Source organism: Zonotrichia albicollis, chromosome 18 (genome assembly GCF_047830755.1).
Source record: "Zonotrichia albicollis isolate bZonAlb1 chromosome 18, bZonAlb1.hap1, whole genome shotgun sequence".
Classification (NCBI taxonomy): Eukaryota; Metazoa; Chordata; class Aves; order Passeriformes; family Passerellidae; genus Zonotrichia; species Zonotrichia albicollis.
Window position 1 is genome coordinate 11504640 of NC_133836.1, and position 13536 is coordinate 11518175.

General features: G+C 44.2%; 2 protein-coding genes across 2 annotated transcripts; one reads left to right on the plus strand and one right to left on the minus strand.

The window, feature by feature from the left end:
• Window positions 1-1084: 1084 nt before the first annotated feature.
• GUCD1 (guanylyl cyclase domain containing 1) lies at window positions 1085-9109 on the minus strand. The gene is made up of 6 exons (XM_074553994.1): window positions 8646-9109; window positions 7120-7204; window positions 5548-5713; window positions 4750-4841; window positions 2951-3192; window positions 1085-2504 (listed from the first exon to the last, which is right to left on the minus strand). The coding sequence occupies exons 1-6, from the start codon at window positions 9070-9072 to the stop codon at window positions 2413-2415; spliced, it is 1104 nt and encodes a 367-aa protein (XP_074410095.1). The 5' UTR covers window positions 9073-9109; the 3' UTR covers window positions 1085-2412.
• On the plus strand, window positions 8884-12468 carry SNRPD3 (small nuclear ribonucleoprotein D3 polypeptide). The gene is made up of 4 exons (XM_074553995.1): window positions 8884-9022; window positions 9537-9686; window positions 10308-10500; window positions 11340-12468. The coding sequence occupies exons 2-4, from the start codon at window positions 9561-9563 to the stop codon at window positions 11399-11401; spliced, it is 381 nt and encodes a 126-aa protein (XP_074410096.1). The 5' UTR covers window positions 8884-9022; window positions 9537-9560; the 3' UTR covers window positions 11402-12468.
• Window positions 12469-13536: the final 1068 nt, after the last annotated feature.

Consider the following 13536-nt stretch of genomic DNA (forward strand, 5'->3'; position numbering starts at 1 on the left):
TTCAGAGTAATCTTGTAATAGGAAACAAAGTCTCAGAAAATGCAGGTGGTTCTGGGTGCTTGTGCAGTGAGCTGCTTTTTCAGTTGAATTGGTGTCACATACTCGGTCTTTTCAGTGGGCTTTTGCTTCTCCCTTGTGTTTTCATCTTTCACAGCCATCTTCCATTTGGCAGCTGTATGACATCCTGTTCTAGGGGACCTCTCCTTTTGTCTGCTTTGTTTATCTTTCACTTTTGTTGAAGCATTTAAACCCTGGGTACCCAACACTTACCTGTCAATATTTTTACACCTGTGTGTGCCCTTCAGAACACTGAGCCTGCCCTTAAGTTCATGTTTTCTGTACACCCAGGATTCACTTTTGGTAATGGAAACAGTGAGATGCTGAATGCCAATTCCAAGCCTTTGTAAGAATTGGTTTTATTCAACTAATCAAGCCTGCTCTAAGACAAATCCTGTGGCAGTTTAATGGGATTGAATGAACCTGAAAATGCATGGGTTAAGGGGGTACTCTAAGAGCCTGTAGCTTCCATACCTGTTAATTATTAACTGAGCTAATACACTCTCTCAAAATCAAACATCACAATTTTGGCCCTGGATATAAAAATTCCCAGATCAGGAGTTTTCTTGTTATTTACTTTGGAGGAGTTGAAAGGCACCACCTACAACAAACACAGGTTTTGTGCCTTTCTTCTGGAAGGATTCTGCTGGTGGCACTGATGGACCAGTTCTCCACAAACCACATCCTACCTGTTGCTCATCACTGCCAGAATGTATTTAAACTTCACCAATGATAATTGAAATTTGACACACAAAACTTCCTGTCATGCACTTTTGTTTGGAGTTTTTAAGAGTTACTGCATTTTTAGATGTCTGTTACTATTTTTGCCTTTGTACAAAGGAGCACTCTTGATTCTACCAGTACTTAGTCAACACTGTCTACTTTTCAGTTAGTCAACAACTGATAAAAGAAAATGTTTATCTTGGTAAAAAACTTTCTATGCTGAAAGTGGATTCCTATTTGTTATATCCACACAGTTTCAGAACTTGAACAGTTCTTTTCCTAAAACCATGCCAGAGATGTGGGACCTCTGTCTTAAGTGCAAATTTTCCTAGTTTTATGTCAGTGCTGATTTTCCTACTCACTTTCATATAGGCAGGACTGAAAATTGAGACTTGTAAGAAATTAGGATGGATGAAGCTGAAAGAAGTGTTTTTTTCTTACACTTCAGAGTGCTCCTCAGGTAACAGAGGAAAGGGCTATGAATGGGTATTACCAATTTCACTTAATGTCTCAATATAGCAACACCTTTATCCACATACAGCTGCAGTATAAGAGCTAGAACAATCTAAGTTCCTGCCTTCTTACTTGTAGAAGGTATGTTTGTATTTCCTCTTTCTTTAATTGATTTTAGTTCTTCTGAGAATGTCACTGAACTAATACTAACAGCAAAATTTGGCTCAAATTATGATTTAGCATTTTAGATACAATGCAGTAGATGCTGTCAGATATTTACAATTTACACACAAAATATATACCATTAGTGTGGATGACAATTTTCTGCATTTGCTTAATAAGTTTAAATATTTAAAATATTCATATTTAGAATGGATTCTGCAGAAACTGGCACATGTGGGTGGCATAACATTCAGAGCTTTTTGCAAAGAGCAGTAAAGACTTCCCAGTGCAAATAAAATCTTTCCATTTATAAGTTTTGGAGCAATGTGGAGTTCTGAGCAGTCATCCAAGAGGATTTAGCCAAAAGAGATTGAGTTTGTAGTGCAAGGGAGTAATTCCAGTATTGCAGTTGCATAAATGGTAAATCTCTGTGAATTTGGTAGGTGGGAAGTTTCCTACATTGCAGACAATACTGATGAACCAGCAAGGCTTTTTTTTCTTATTTAAAGATGGTTTAAATTAATAATTTTTTCCTTTTACAATATTCTGCTGAACTTCAAATCCATAGGTTTTGTATGAAGACCAGCCCTTCATGCTTTGACAGAGAGAGAAACAGGTATTTTCTATTTTTTCCTTTGTTCACCTAAACCTATGCAAATATTACCAAGTGTTAAAATTCATAAATTTGGTGCTTTTTCTTACGTGTTTAATTTGAAAATAAGCTGAAAGTGAACAGGCTCTGGGCCTGTATTTTAGAACTGCTGTCAAATGTGCAAGTTTGAAAATTAGGGGAAGAAAAAAAACCAAAGACAGATATTGCAAAATCAAAAAAAAAAAAAAAAAAAAGAGAAAAAGGTCAAGACAGCATTGCAGTATAGTCCTGTCAATGTCTGTAAAGCCTCCCTTGGTGAGGGTCCCGCTGCAGTCCAGGAGGGAGGTGTGTGCAGGGGAGTCCTGAGACGAGCAGCCAGCTGCCCTGCAGGCTGTGCAGGAGGGAGCAGCAGTGTCTGGAGGGTGTCAGCTGTCTGTGTAGATGAACAGAATATCTTCATCCGTGCCATAACTTGTCCTGGCTTCCTCAAAGTTACTGATGCTGGTGCAGCATGTTCCTGAAGGAGGAACAAAAAGTTACAAAAAATTCTGAAGGATTTGCCAGTGAAAGGTTCTTACATGGGATGTAACAATCCACAAACCAAACTAGTATAGAGACTACACCCAGCAGCTTAGGTTACAGCTTTACTCAGGTAGATTTTTCACCTGAAGAAGTGCTGCAGACAGGTACCAAAGTAGCCCTTCTGCTACATTCTGCACATGGACATTTCAGCACCTCTCACTAACCCATCTGAAAGCCAAACAAGCCAATTACTAGAATGCCTATCTGAATTCTTCAACTAAATCATACCACAAAATGCATTAACGTGGCAAAACCCCTTCTGACAAATTGGGTAGTGATGCTTAAAATATCTGAGCACTGTGAGGAGAGGTCCAACTGTGGCTGTGTCAGACTCATTAATAATGCACTGGCTGAATCCATCCAAAAGGACAGGCTACTCACGGTCAGCATAGGCAGGGTTGTTGTAGTAAATGCTCCCTGAGGCTTTGTTGTAGCCACATAACACAATGAAATGGCCCTGGTAGTCAGGGCTCCTGCAGAAGCACTTCTGTCCAATGGGAAGGAAGCAGCAGTATTTGACAGGACTTGAGCAGAGATCACACAGCAGCAGGACTGCGTTCACAAGGACAATGGCTACGTGACCCTGGGACAGGTGGTTCTGGATGTCTTGAACGGTGACTGTGCTGCAAGGAAAAAACAGACACACTTATTGAAAGGGGCTGGTGAAAAGAAAGGGCCTGATGGTGGACAGTGCAGCTGGCACTTTATAGATACATCACAGATACACTTCTTTATCACAGGTACAGCTCTTTGCTGTTGAACCCTGCAGGCTTTGCTGTGGACAAACCCTGACAGAACCTGTAGCATTCACAGCCTTTTCATTTCATTGCTGCTGCTGAAGTGCAGAGCAACAGGTCTGTATTTGCAGTAACACATTCTGAGATGACATACCAGATGCCCCAGAGAAGAGAATGAAAGGAGCTGGCAACTCACTCAGTAACTTGAGGGACTTCTGTTGTAGGAAAATTTTAAGTGAAGTCTTCTCTCTTGCTGTTAGAAAAGCTTATCTCTGAAACACCAAATCTTCATCCAGTGAGTGGTTAAATGTTGTGTAACCACTAACCAAATTAAGATGTACCCAGATATGCCTGTGTCACACTAGCTGAAGTTTTGAATTGCCTCATATTTTAGGCTTTGTATTTACAGACAGTAAGTATTCACCAAACACCACCCATAACCTCAGCTTTTAAAAGCTGTCCCTCTCTGAGGCAGATGGTGTGTTCCATATGCGTGAGAAACTCATCCCTTGGATCAGTTCCAGATGTCTGTGCTGTGTGCACCACCTGACTGAGCTCATGTGCTTTTTATTTAATCCTTCCCCACTCTGATGCCCCAGCACTGCACAGGTAAATGTGCCCTCTGTCCCTGCCTTGATCAAGGCCACGGTCTTAAGACTGCAAAAGCAACAGGGACTGTGTGTCCCTTCTGTCCTGTCACAGCTTATTCATTAAAGTGAAGGTGACTCCATGCATGTTAGCAAGGACACTTGATTCTGCTAAATATAAGTTATGCTCCAGCATTCAAATGTTATTGTGGCTGCCCCATATCCTCTCTTCTTTCCTTACCCCTAATCATTTACCCCACTTTGACAGCAGGGATCCAAGTCCAGCTTCCCTATAAAAAGGGATGCAGCTCAAGTTGGATGTTTGGTCATTCCCCAATCAAATTTCACTGCTGATTATAAAATCCTGCAGTTTTTCCATTTCCTCTGGGTTTGTAGTTGTTTCATGGAGTTCCTTATTTCATGGTCTCCTTGGCAAAAGCTCCTATGCTAACTTGTAATTTGCATGTTTGTCTGGGAACAGAGATCCATAATGTTTGCATAGTTCTGGGAACAATGAGTTCTGTACCCACACAGCATTCCCCTTAATTCCAGCAATGGCCAATTAGATTGCTGTAGGCACTCCCTACTAAGTGTAATGGATAACCAAATTCAGAACACAGTCAGCTCCTATCAGCATTTTCTTATCACTTATTTTGCATCATGACTAATTTTTTTTCAAACTTCATTATTAGGTCTTGATGTGCATGAAGTTTTTTTGAGACAGATATAGGAGAAAGACACTAATTGGTAAAAAAAGGCCTAGGGCTTGATTTCAGTCTCATTCAGTGATTTAGCTTGGTGCCTCCAAGAAAAGCAGGGGCCCACAGAATCTCCAAAGAGAAAGAAAACAGCTTACCATTTCTCCACCAGCACCTTGCAGTCTTTGGCTTGTGCAAAGAGCTGATTCACTCGATTCTCTTCTGTGTCAAAGTGCTTCCTGTAAAATGACTGTGGAAATAACAGAAGTTCTGAACTGGAATGGTGTTTACCTTGGGTAATCCACCACTTAGAGTCTGCTAGCAAGAGCCTGCAGAAGTTGGAGCTCTGGCTATGGGATAAAAGATCTCTCCCTTAGTTTGCTGGAAACAAGACAAGGATTTCTGCTCTGAATTACAAATTAAATTTGCTCCTGGTCAGTTACTGTTGCAGTTTCTGTCCAGTGGCTGTTCAGCTGCCTAGGTAAGAGAAGCCTGTCTGGTTTCCCAGGGGAAACTGGGCAGGAGCTTGCAATAAAGTCACCACTGCTACAGGCCCTGGAGAGGCCAAGCTCTCCGTGGATGGGAGGCTGAGTTCCCCTCTCACCTCTAGAGGTGGATCTTCCAGGTCAAGGCTGAGGCACGGTGGTGGGGAAAGTGTGGAAGCTAAACACTGCTGCTGCCCAGGCTGTACCTGTTCTGTAGATAAATACAGGGCTTCAGTCTCCAAGGCTGTCAAATAGGTTGGAACCTTTCATGAACACTACATGCAAACTTTTTAAAAATTCAAAAGGTGGAATCAGTATGGGATCATACTGCCTTTGAAACAGATCCGTGCCAGTTTTGGCAGTAGGTCAAATTAAATGTGGTTGACTGTCAGTAAGACACCAGAGCTTTTACAGCATGTCACTCAAGCTTTTAAAGCTGCCTGCTGTCCCCCTGTAGATGGGAACACTGACCTGATTTTTGTAGCCCTTGTCCACTCCGAGTGTCTGGGTGCAAAATTTATGCTTAACTCCGAAGTGCCGCATCAGGTAGGCCAGGTCAATAGTCCAGATACTCTTTGTTAACTGGAGATCCTGGATGGCTTTCTGAAACTCATCATTGTCCAAATGATTCAGGTACCTACGGTATCAACAAAGGCAGGGGAAGGGAAGCACAGATCTTAGGAGAAGCAAAATGTGTGCTGTAGTCCAAGCCTCTACATCACAGCACATAAAAACTGAAACAACAGGCTTGGCTAAGAAATAACCAAAAAAACCAAACCAACCCACAAAGGAGACAGAAATTTAAGGGAAAGGAATAGGGAATATTTAACTGGATTTATTTCTGACTTTTTAAAATTGGAAATGTGTGGTTCCTTGACTGTTTCAGAGTGCTAGAAGTGTACAGGTGCTGTACCAGAGTCAAGCTGGTATAGAACTCTGTCCTGAAGGGTTTACAGTGTAATGTACAACTGTATTAGAGCCAACACAGAAAGAAGAGTTAAAGACTAAAACTTCCTTCACACAATAGATGGATTTTAAAAGGAGGAGCCATAAGGGAATTCAGTACATATTCAAAGGAAGCTTGTCTTAGGCACTGATGACACAAAAGGAAGAAAGTGGGAGATGGAAGCTTGGGACAGGTTGCAAAGGGGCAGGGCAGGGTAGCTACAGGGAGTTCTGAAAGTAAGAAAGCAAATGGAAGTAAATGATAAAAAAGAAAAAGCAACTGGAATTGAGGATGCAGGGCAAACAAGGTCAGATCAGCAGGGTAAGAAGATTAATCTTGGAAGCTGAGTTTTGGGCACACTGGAGTGGCAAAGAGGTAAAGGGAATAGAGGTTACAGTAGTCAAGATGGGAAATTACCAGCACACGGACTAACGTCTTGGCAGAAGGGATGGAGAGAAATGAAAATCTTCTGCTTCATATCTACTAAGTGGACATCTAAATAGGTATTTCTCCTGCACCTAAGCTCATGTTCCTCTGTGGAAGGAAAGAGGAGTTCAGCAGGACAGCTACTAGTTCAAAAAACCAAAAATAAAGAAAAAAAAACCCAGAGGGCAACACAATTTTGAAGCTGAAACTACTGGAACACACACACTCATCCCACAGGTTGGGGCTCAGCAGGACAGAGGCAGTACAGGTACAGCACACACTCATAAACTGGGATACACCTACCCATCATTTGAAAACACAGAAAGGAATCAGATGAGTCACAGCTAACTATCATTTCTTAATTGTAACAACAGGAAAGAAGCAACACTTTCTATGAGCTTATGCATGCCAGCCTGCAAAGTTCAGAGAGCTGATTAGGTATTCTGCATCTGTGTAATTAGTCAATTATTCAAAAGAGTCTGAAGTTCACTCCAGTTTATGTTTTCCCTTGCTCCTGAGCTGGGCCCAAGCAGCAGTCACTGTCCAAGGGCACCTCAAAACCTGCTGCTCTCCTAAGACTGAACTCATGGCTGCTCCAACACACCTCCCTGGGTTTGCTTCCTGCTCCCCCTCCCCATGGAATGGCATTTCCCTCTCAGAGAGCCACTTACTGAAGCACCATCCTGGAGCAGGCCAGCCCGCAGTCCCAGTGGTACAGCTGCTGAATCACGGGCACTTTCAGCTGGATGCAGTCAGCTGGGTGAGCAGGACACAAACAATGTCAATCCATACAGCAATGCTTTTCCATGCCACCAAAAGTCAGCCTGTCCTCAGCACTACAACCATGGAAACTTAGGAACGTGGTTTTGTCTGACTGGCAGGTGGATTTTTTCTTTCTTAGTATTTCTGTACAGGTAAGAATCTGGTTTAATCTCATACTTCTTTGTTGTTCCATACCTAGATCACTGGCTTTCCACCCCCTTTTCCATTGGAAGTTTGGGGGGGGATTTTTTTGGGTTTTTTTTCTGTGGGGTGATGTCCCACCACCCCTCAATTGATGCTGTGTCTCCTCCTGGATAACAGCAGGTAAGACACAGGTATTCATCTTTTCTCTTGTGTCTGACTGTACTTCTATGCCACAAGAGGAGTTCAACCAAACTGGGAGAAAACATACCAAGATCTCTGGGCAGGAATCTCTTAGAAGCCCCACATATTTCTATAGATGTCATTTTTTCTCAGGAATGGTAATTTACAGAATTTAAAAAAAACAAGTTAAAACTCGCAAGTGGCACTGTTGTCCTTTTTTATTAATTCCGTCAAAACCTCAATAGAGAGGGAAAATTAATAAGCTCTGCCAAAAAGTCCCAAAGTACAAGCTCCATCCTCTGCCTCAGTTTTTTATTTTTACGGTGTTGGCAACGTGGTGGTTTCAGTTTCACCACAAGCAGGACTTGAAGGGTTGTGCCTGTCATTGTTACTTCAGCATTGACCAAAGTGAGTTAATCACAAAGGGCTTTTCTCAATAACCTTTGATCTTGAAACGGCCTTTGACAAGTTTTGTTAACAGGGTCCTCTGCATTTTATGATGGGAATAAAAATGCATTTGACATCACGTGGACTTGTTTAGTTTTGGGGTAATATGATTTATAGAACTTTTTAGATAATGTTGTTATATTTTTCCTAGTTGTGCCCCTGTTTAATCATGACTTTAAAGAATGGCACACCAGTTGATATATTCAGTCTTTTAAATTCATCTACCAAGTCCCACATTAACCAAGGAGTACGTGTTTTCTACGTGAAAGCTTGAGAGAGCAATAACAAGTTTCTTGGCCGCCCAGCTTCCAGTCACCTGTTTCCCAACACACCGAGAGCTCTTCAGCGATGGCTGTGGCTGTCCCGAGAGAGACCAGCCCGTCTGTGCCGTGCCTGTAAATCACCCTACGAACCCTTCTGTGCTTGGCCAGCTCCCGCCGCCCCAACCTTACGGACGGAGCCGGTAATTCCCCATCGCTGCTAAGGGCAAACCCGGCTCGGCCGCACCGAGAGGCCTCCGGAGTCCCGGCAGGGCCCCGCGCTCCCCGCCCGCTCCCCGCCGGGCGCTCTGCCAGCCCGTTCCGCGGGCGGACTCGGCCTCCCCGCCGCCCCCTGCCCGCAGAGGCCCCGCTGGCCCGAGCGGGGCTGGACGGGCCGCACTGACCTGGCGGCGGCTCGCCGGCCTCCCGGGGACTCTTCATGGCCCGTTCACTGCCGGCCCCGCCGAGCCGGCGGCGCGGCCCCGGGGCCCGGCGCTGGCTCCTCCCGGAGGCGGGGGCTGAGGGGGGCCGGGCCCCGGGGCGCTTGCCCCGCGCCGTGGCGGCGAGGAGAGCGGCGGGGTGTGACAACAGGCAGGGGCATGACACGGCGGGCGGGGGACGCGCAGCCCTGCCCCGGAGCGGGGGCACCGCGGGGCTGCCGGGCTGGCCCCGGGCGGGAGCGGACGGGACGAGGCTGCACCGCCCCCCGCGCTCGTTCCGGTTCCGGCGCGCGGAGCAGGGCGGGAGGCGGCGGAGGCCATTAGGGAGAGCGGCGCGGGCGGTGAGTGTGGCTCGGGGTTTTCGGTTCCCTGTGGGGCACCCTCGCTCCATGGGCGCTCTGGGGAGGTGCCCGGGCGATGCCGCATCCCCTGAGGGGGCCAGAGGGGGCCGGGTTGGAGCGGCGAGGTGCGGGAGGGCTGGGGTGGCCCCGGCTCCCTCACGAACGGGCCCGGGGCCCCCGAGCGCGGCCGAGCTGTCCGCGGGGCTCGCAGGGGCCGTACCGCTGTGGGATCCACCTGGGGCCCTTGCCGTGGAGGTACGAGTAACCACTCGTTTGTAGTCCTTAGAAGTGAATTTCCCAGAAGAGACCTGGAAAAGACTGGCTGCTGATGTTTAACGTCTGCATGGGCACGTCTCTAGAGAAGTGTTATCGATGCATAGTCAGAACACATGTTGTGTTAAAAATGTCAGAAAATTGGTTCGTCACACTACTGGAAGGGATGATGGATTGTGTAATTGGAAGTTATTCTACATCTTCCTTTGTAATAAACGCTTTTGTTTTCCTGGTGCCTCAGGTGTAGAGCCCCAGCACTGCAGCCATGTCGATCGGAGTGCCAATCAAGGTCCTGCACGAGGCCGAGGGCCACATCGTGACCTGCGAGACCAACACTGGAGAAGTTTATCGAGGCAAACTTATCGAAGCTGAAGACAACATGAACTGTCAGGTATCTTTTGTTTCACAAGGATGGAGGGAAGGTTGGCTGATCTGGGCCTCAGAAGGCTGAAAACATGATTAAAAGACTGTTGCTTTTAGTTATGGGATTAAAAAAAATCTGTACTGATGCTGTTTTTTACTGTGGTGAAGTGGATTCAGCGTTACAGAATGCTCCAAAGAGGCCAGAACTTATTTCCGGTTTCAGAGTAGGATTGGGCATCCCTGTCAGTAGGATCAGAGATTTTGTGAACAGTGTTTTTCCAGAGTTCATTGTTTAAAGCCACTGAGTGTAAGAATAAAAAAACCTTGATTTAAGAAACTGAAGCTTATTTAATGCACATTACTATGGTCATTCCAAGAAGGCCTAACTTGGACTTCTGGCAAGTGCTCATTGAAATCAGAATGCTTTCCTAATAGTCAGTACTAGAATAGCTTCATTAAAACTATTTACATATAAGAAAACAAAAATAATGATGCTGATAAAGCTAATTTGTAAACTGGTGAGAAAGCAAAAGTCCTTGTTGTGTGTGAATGGTCGTGATGGTTTGTGTCACAGCTGAGGGCTGTCTGAGCACTGACTGATTTTCCCTTGCAGATGTCCAACATAACAGTGACTGATTTTCCCTTGCAGATGTCCAACATAACAGTGACATACAGAGATGGCCGGGTGGCACAGCTCGAGCAGGTCTACATCAGGGGCAGCAAGATACGGTTTCTCATCTTACCAGATATGTTGAAGAATGCTCCTATGCTAAAGAGCATGAAGAATAAAAACCAGGGTTCTGGAGCTGGCCGAGGGAAAGCAGCTATTCTCAAAGCTCAAGGTGGGTACAGTTTGTTCCAGGTCCCTCCCTCTGTTTTTCTGTAGAACTGGAAAACTCATCTCTGTCACTGAGGAGATTAAGCAGTAAAAAGTGGAAAGATTACTGGATCATACAGTGTTTTTCTGTATGTTTTATCTTAAAGTGAGAGTCAAGACTGAAATTGTCCCAATTACCCAAATTGTCCCAATTGTTTAGTATTGATGCTACAGTAATTTAGAGGTAGTGAGTAGTCTTGTTAAACAGAGCCTTTCTGTTAAACCTTAAGAGTTCTGTTCTCCTGCAGTTGTGGCCACCAGCTGTTTGAAATGCTTGGGGAAGGATCCAGGAGTTCTTGTTGAGCTGTTGTAGTAAAACAGCTTTATTTAACAAAGCTACTGGGGAGCTGTAACTATTACCTTTTCTGTAGTTCCCTCTCATTTGTGCCTTCCTCAGGGGATCAGTCTGCTTCTTAGGTAGCTCCGTAACAGTCATGTGCCACAGAGTCCCTGCTTAACTGCAGTGTGCAGTAAGGTTTATGTGGGGGAGTAACTTACTGAGTAGTGTTACAAAACCTTGCAAGAGCGTGGGGTTCCAGATCTCTTGGGTGGCACAGGTTTGTGTGTCAGAAGGAACATGAGATGTGTGAGTATCTGCTGCAGTTGTTCTGAGGAGCCACACTGTGGGACCATTGGGTTCTGGCTCTTGTCACAGAACACTTCTTGCTCTCACATCACTTTCTGAGCATTTCCTGCCTTCTGAGCCAGAGACCTTGAGTTTTGTTGATGTTTTGCTCGTCAGTTGTTGAGATAAATATGCAGGCATGTCAAATTCATGTCATCCCTGATGTTTTCTTTCTTCAGTGGCTGCAAGAGGAAGAGGCCGTGGTATGGGCCGTGGCAACATCTTCCAGAAGAGAAGATAATTTTGGTCTTAGCTAAATTGCTTTTTTTATTAGGGGTATTGACTTTGTGTGCATTGGTATCAACTTTGTTTAATAAATGTTTCTGACAAAAACTTGTCTGCTCTTACCTGTCAGGACAATTCTTGGGCAAATATTTCAAACTCAAGCCAGCTTTTGAAAATAGTGGACTTTATTATATCTAGTTTTGACCACTTTGTGTGATGCATTGGTTTTTGAAGATCATTATGTTTCCTTTTTCTTGTTAATCCTGCTGTCATTCTCTAAAGAACTAGAAGGCATTCTTAATGAAGAATTTTAAGTCATACTGTAAAGTCTTATTAGCAGCTGAATTTATGGAAAATACAGCAAAACAGAGGCAGCTTCCTGAGAAGCAGAGCACTGTGTTCTTTAGCTTTATATGGACCCACAATAGATAGAGGTCCACCTTCAGATCTCTATATTGAACTTGTATTCTTGCATTTCTTATCTTTCTCTTTGGATATGGGGAGAATTTTTCATTAGGAACACGCAACTTTGATAGCTTGAATCTATATTTGCAGTGAAAAAATCTATTCTGACTTTCTTAGCAGTGTTTCCCTATGTCTGGGAAAAGATGACAGCATATAAAATAGGCATTTTCCAGGATAAGTTTGAAATGCTTTGTAGATTTGAAAGGCAGTGCAGGTCTGTGAGAAATTTTATAAATAGTTACCCATTAAACACAACTCAATCCAAATGCTGATTTTTGAACAAAACTCACTTTGAATTTCAGCTTTTGATCTTATTGTCTGTACACAGTTGTGTATAGATCAGCTGATCTGCAGGAAGCCAAATGTAGATGTAACTTCATTAAAGTGTAGCCTGGGTGTTTTTACTGACTTAAATGGTTGAAATGTTTCACTGTAACCCTTGTGTATCTAATCTCATACTTGCATAAGGTCAATTACCAGTCTGTACACACACTAAAGAGCTGCTCTTGCTTTTCTGCCTGGATGCTGTGAAGACTCTCCCTTGTGTGCAGACAGGAAAGTTGAACTAATGTATTAACTTGTTGAATTGTGTGTAAATAAAGCTGTGTTTGGTCTCTAGGGAAAGCCCTGCTGCATGTTCTTCTGGGTGGTAGTGATCATGAATATTTGCAATGGAACCCTCCTTAGAATGTGTGTAAGGGATACTTGAGCTTAACTCTAAAAGCATTTCAGTGTCATTTTGTACCTCTCATGAGCAATGTGTCCAAAAGATGGCAGTCCTCACAAACAGGGACCATTTCCACTGGTGCTGACTGGCTCACCTCTTTTGAAGTTCTGTTCTCCTTCTTGAGCAATGCCAAGCTGCTGTTCTCTCAGGAGCAGTGGATGTGGCCTTCAGCAGCACTGAGGGTGGGGGACAAGCACGAATTTTGGAGAGAAACAGTAACTTTCCTCAGGAGGTTTGATGGAACAAACTGTATCTGCTTTAGGAAGTTTGGAGTAACTTCTCTAATGCATATCAGCTTTGATGAAGATACTGGATTTTGCAAAAACAAAAAGCTTTGCACTGTGGCTTCAGGTTGAGGCTGAGTCAAGGATGAACTATTCAGAAGGATAGTGTGAATTTCGTGTTAAAAATGTTGGAGTTTCACACTGGTAGGAAAGTCCCAGCCAAGACAAACATCACTTAGCAATTTCTGACTGAATTTTTGACTGCAGTAACTGGAATGCTGGTTTGTACAGGCTGCTTTCCAGTGCCTTCCTGTGCTGTGTGTATTATTACAGTGGGATAAATCAAAATTTCCTCACAGACGAGGTCTCACCCACTAGATGGCTCTGTTGGGAAGAGAATGAAACTCAAGAAATCAGAACCCTCTGGAAAAGAAAAATGCAGGAAATGTGACTTTGCTCTAAAGTCCATAAACTCAAGGGCTCTTATAAACTAGCATGAAAATACCTTATTTTCTTTCTTCTCCAGTGTTCCTGAGTGCTGGCTTCCTGCATGGCTGGGTTATTCCAGCTGCTGATTGACGCTGTGTTTCCCTGGTACTTGGCTAATTGGCAAATGCACTTAGATCATGCAGATTCCTCAGTTCAGTAATTTAAGCAATCTCTTTCCCTGGGATGGCAGATACTTAGGAGAGATGCAGCTGTTTTTTTTAAACATCTGCATGCACTTGTCACTTT

Coding starts and splice junctions, on each gene's coding strand:
- GUCD1 (XM_074553994.1), bottom strand. CDS start 9,072: ATGGAGCGAGGGTGCCCCACAGGGAACCGAAAACCCCGAGCCACACTC. Junction 5,714..7,119: donor TGCTCCAGGATGGTGCTTCA/GTAAGTGGCTCT, acceptor TTGATACCGTAG/GTACCTGAATCATTTGGACA. Junction 2,505..2,950: donor CAACCCTGCCTATGCTGACC/GTGAGTAGCCTG, acceptor TTCCTCCTTCAG/GAACATGCTGCACCAGCATC.
- SNRPD3 (XM_074553995.1), top strand. CDS start 9,561: ATGTCGATCGGAGTGCCAATCAAGGTCCTGCACGAGGCCGAGGGCCAC. Junction 9,687..10,307: donor AAGACAACATGAACTGTCAG/GTATCTTTTGTT, acceptor TTTCCCTTGCAG/ATGTCCAACATAACAGTGAC. Junction 10,501..11,339: donor AGCTATTCTCAAAGCTCAAG/GTGGGTACAGTT, acceptor TTCTTTCTTCAG/TGGCTGCAAGAGGAAGAGGC.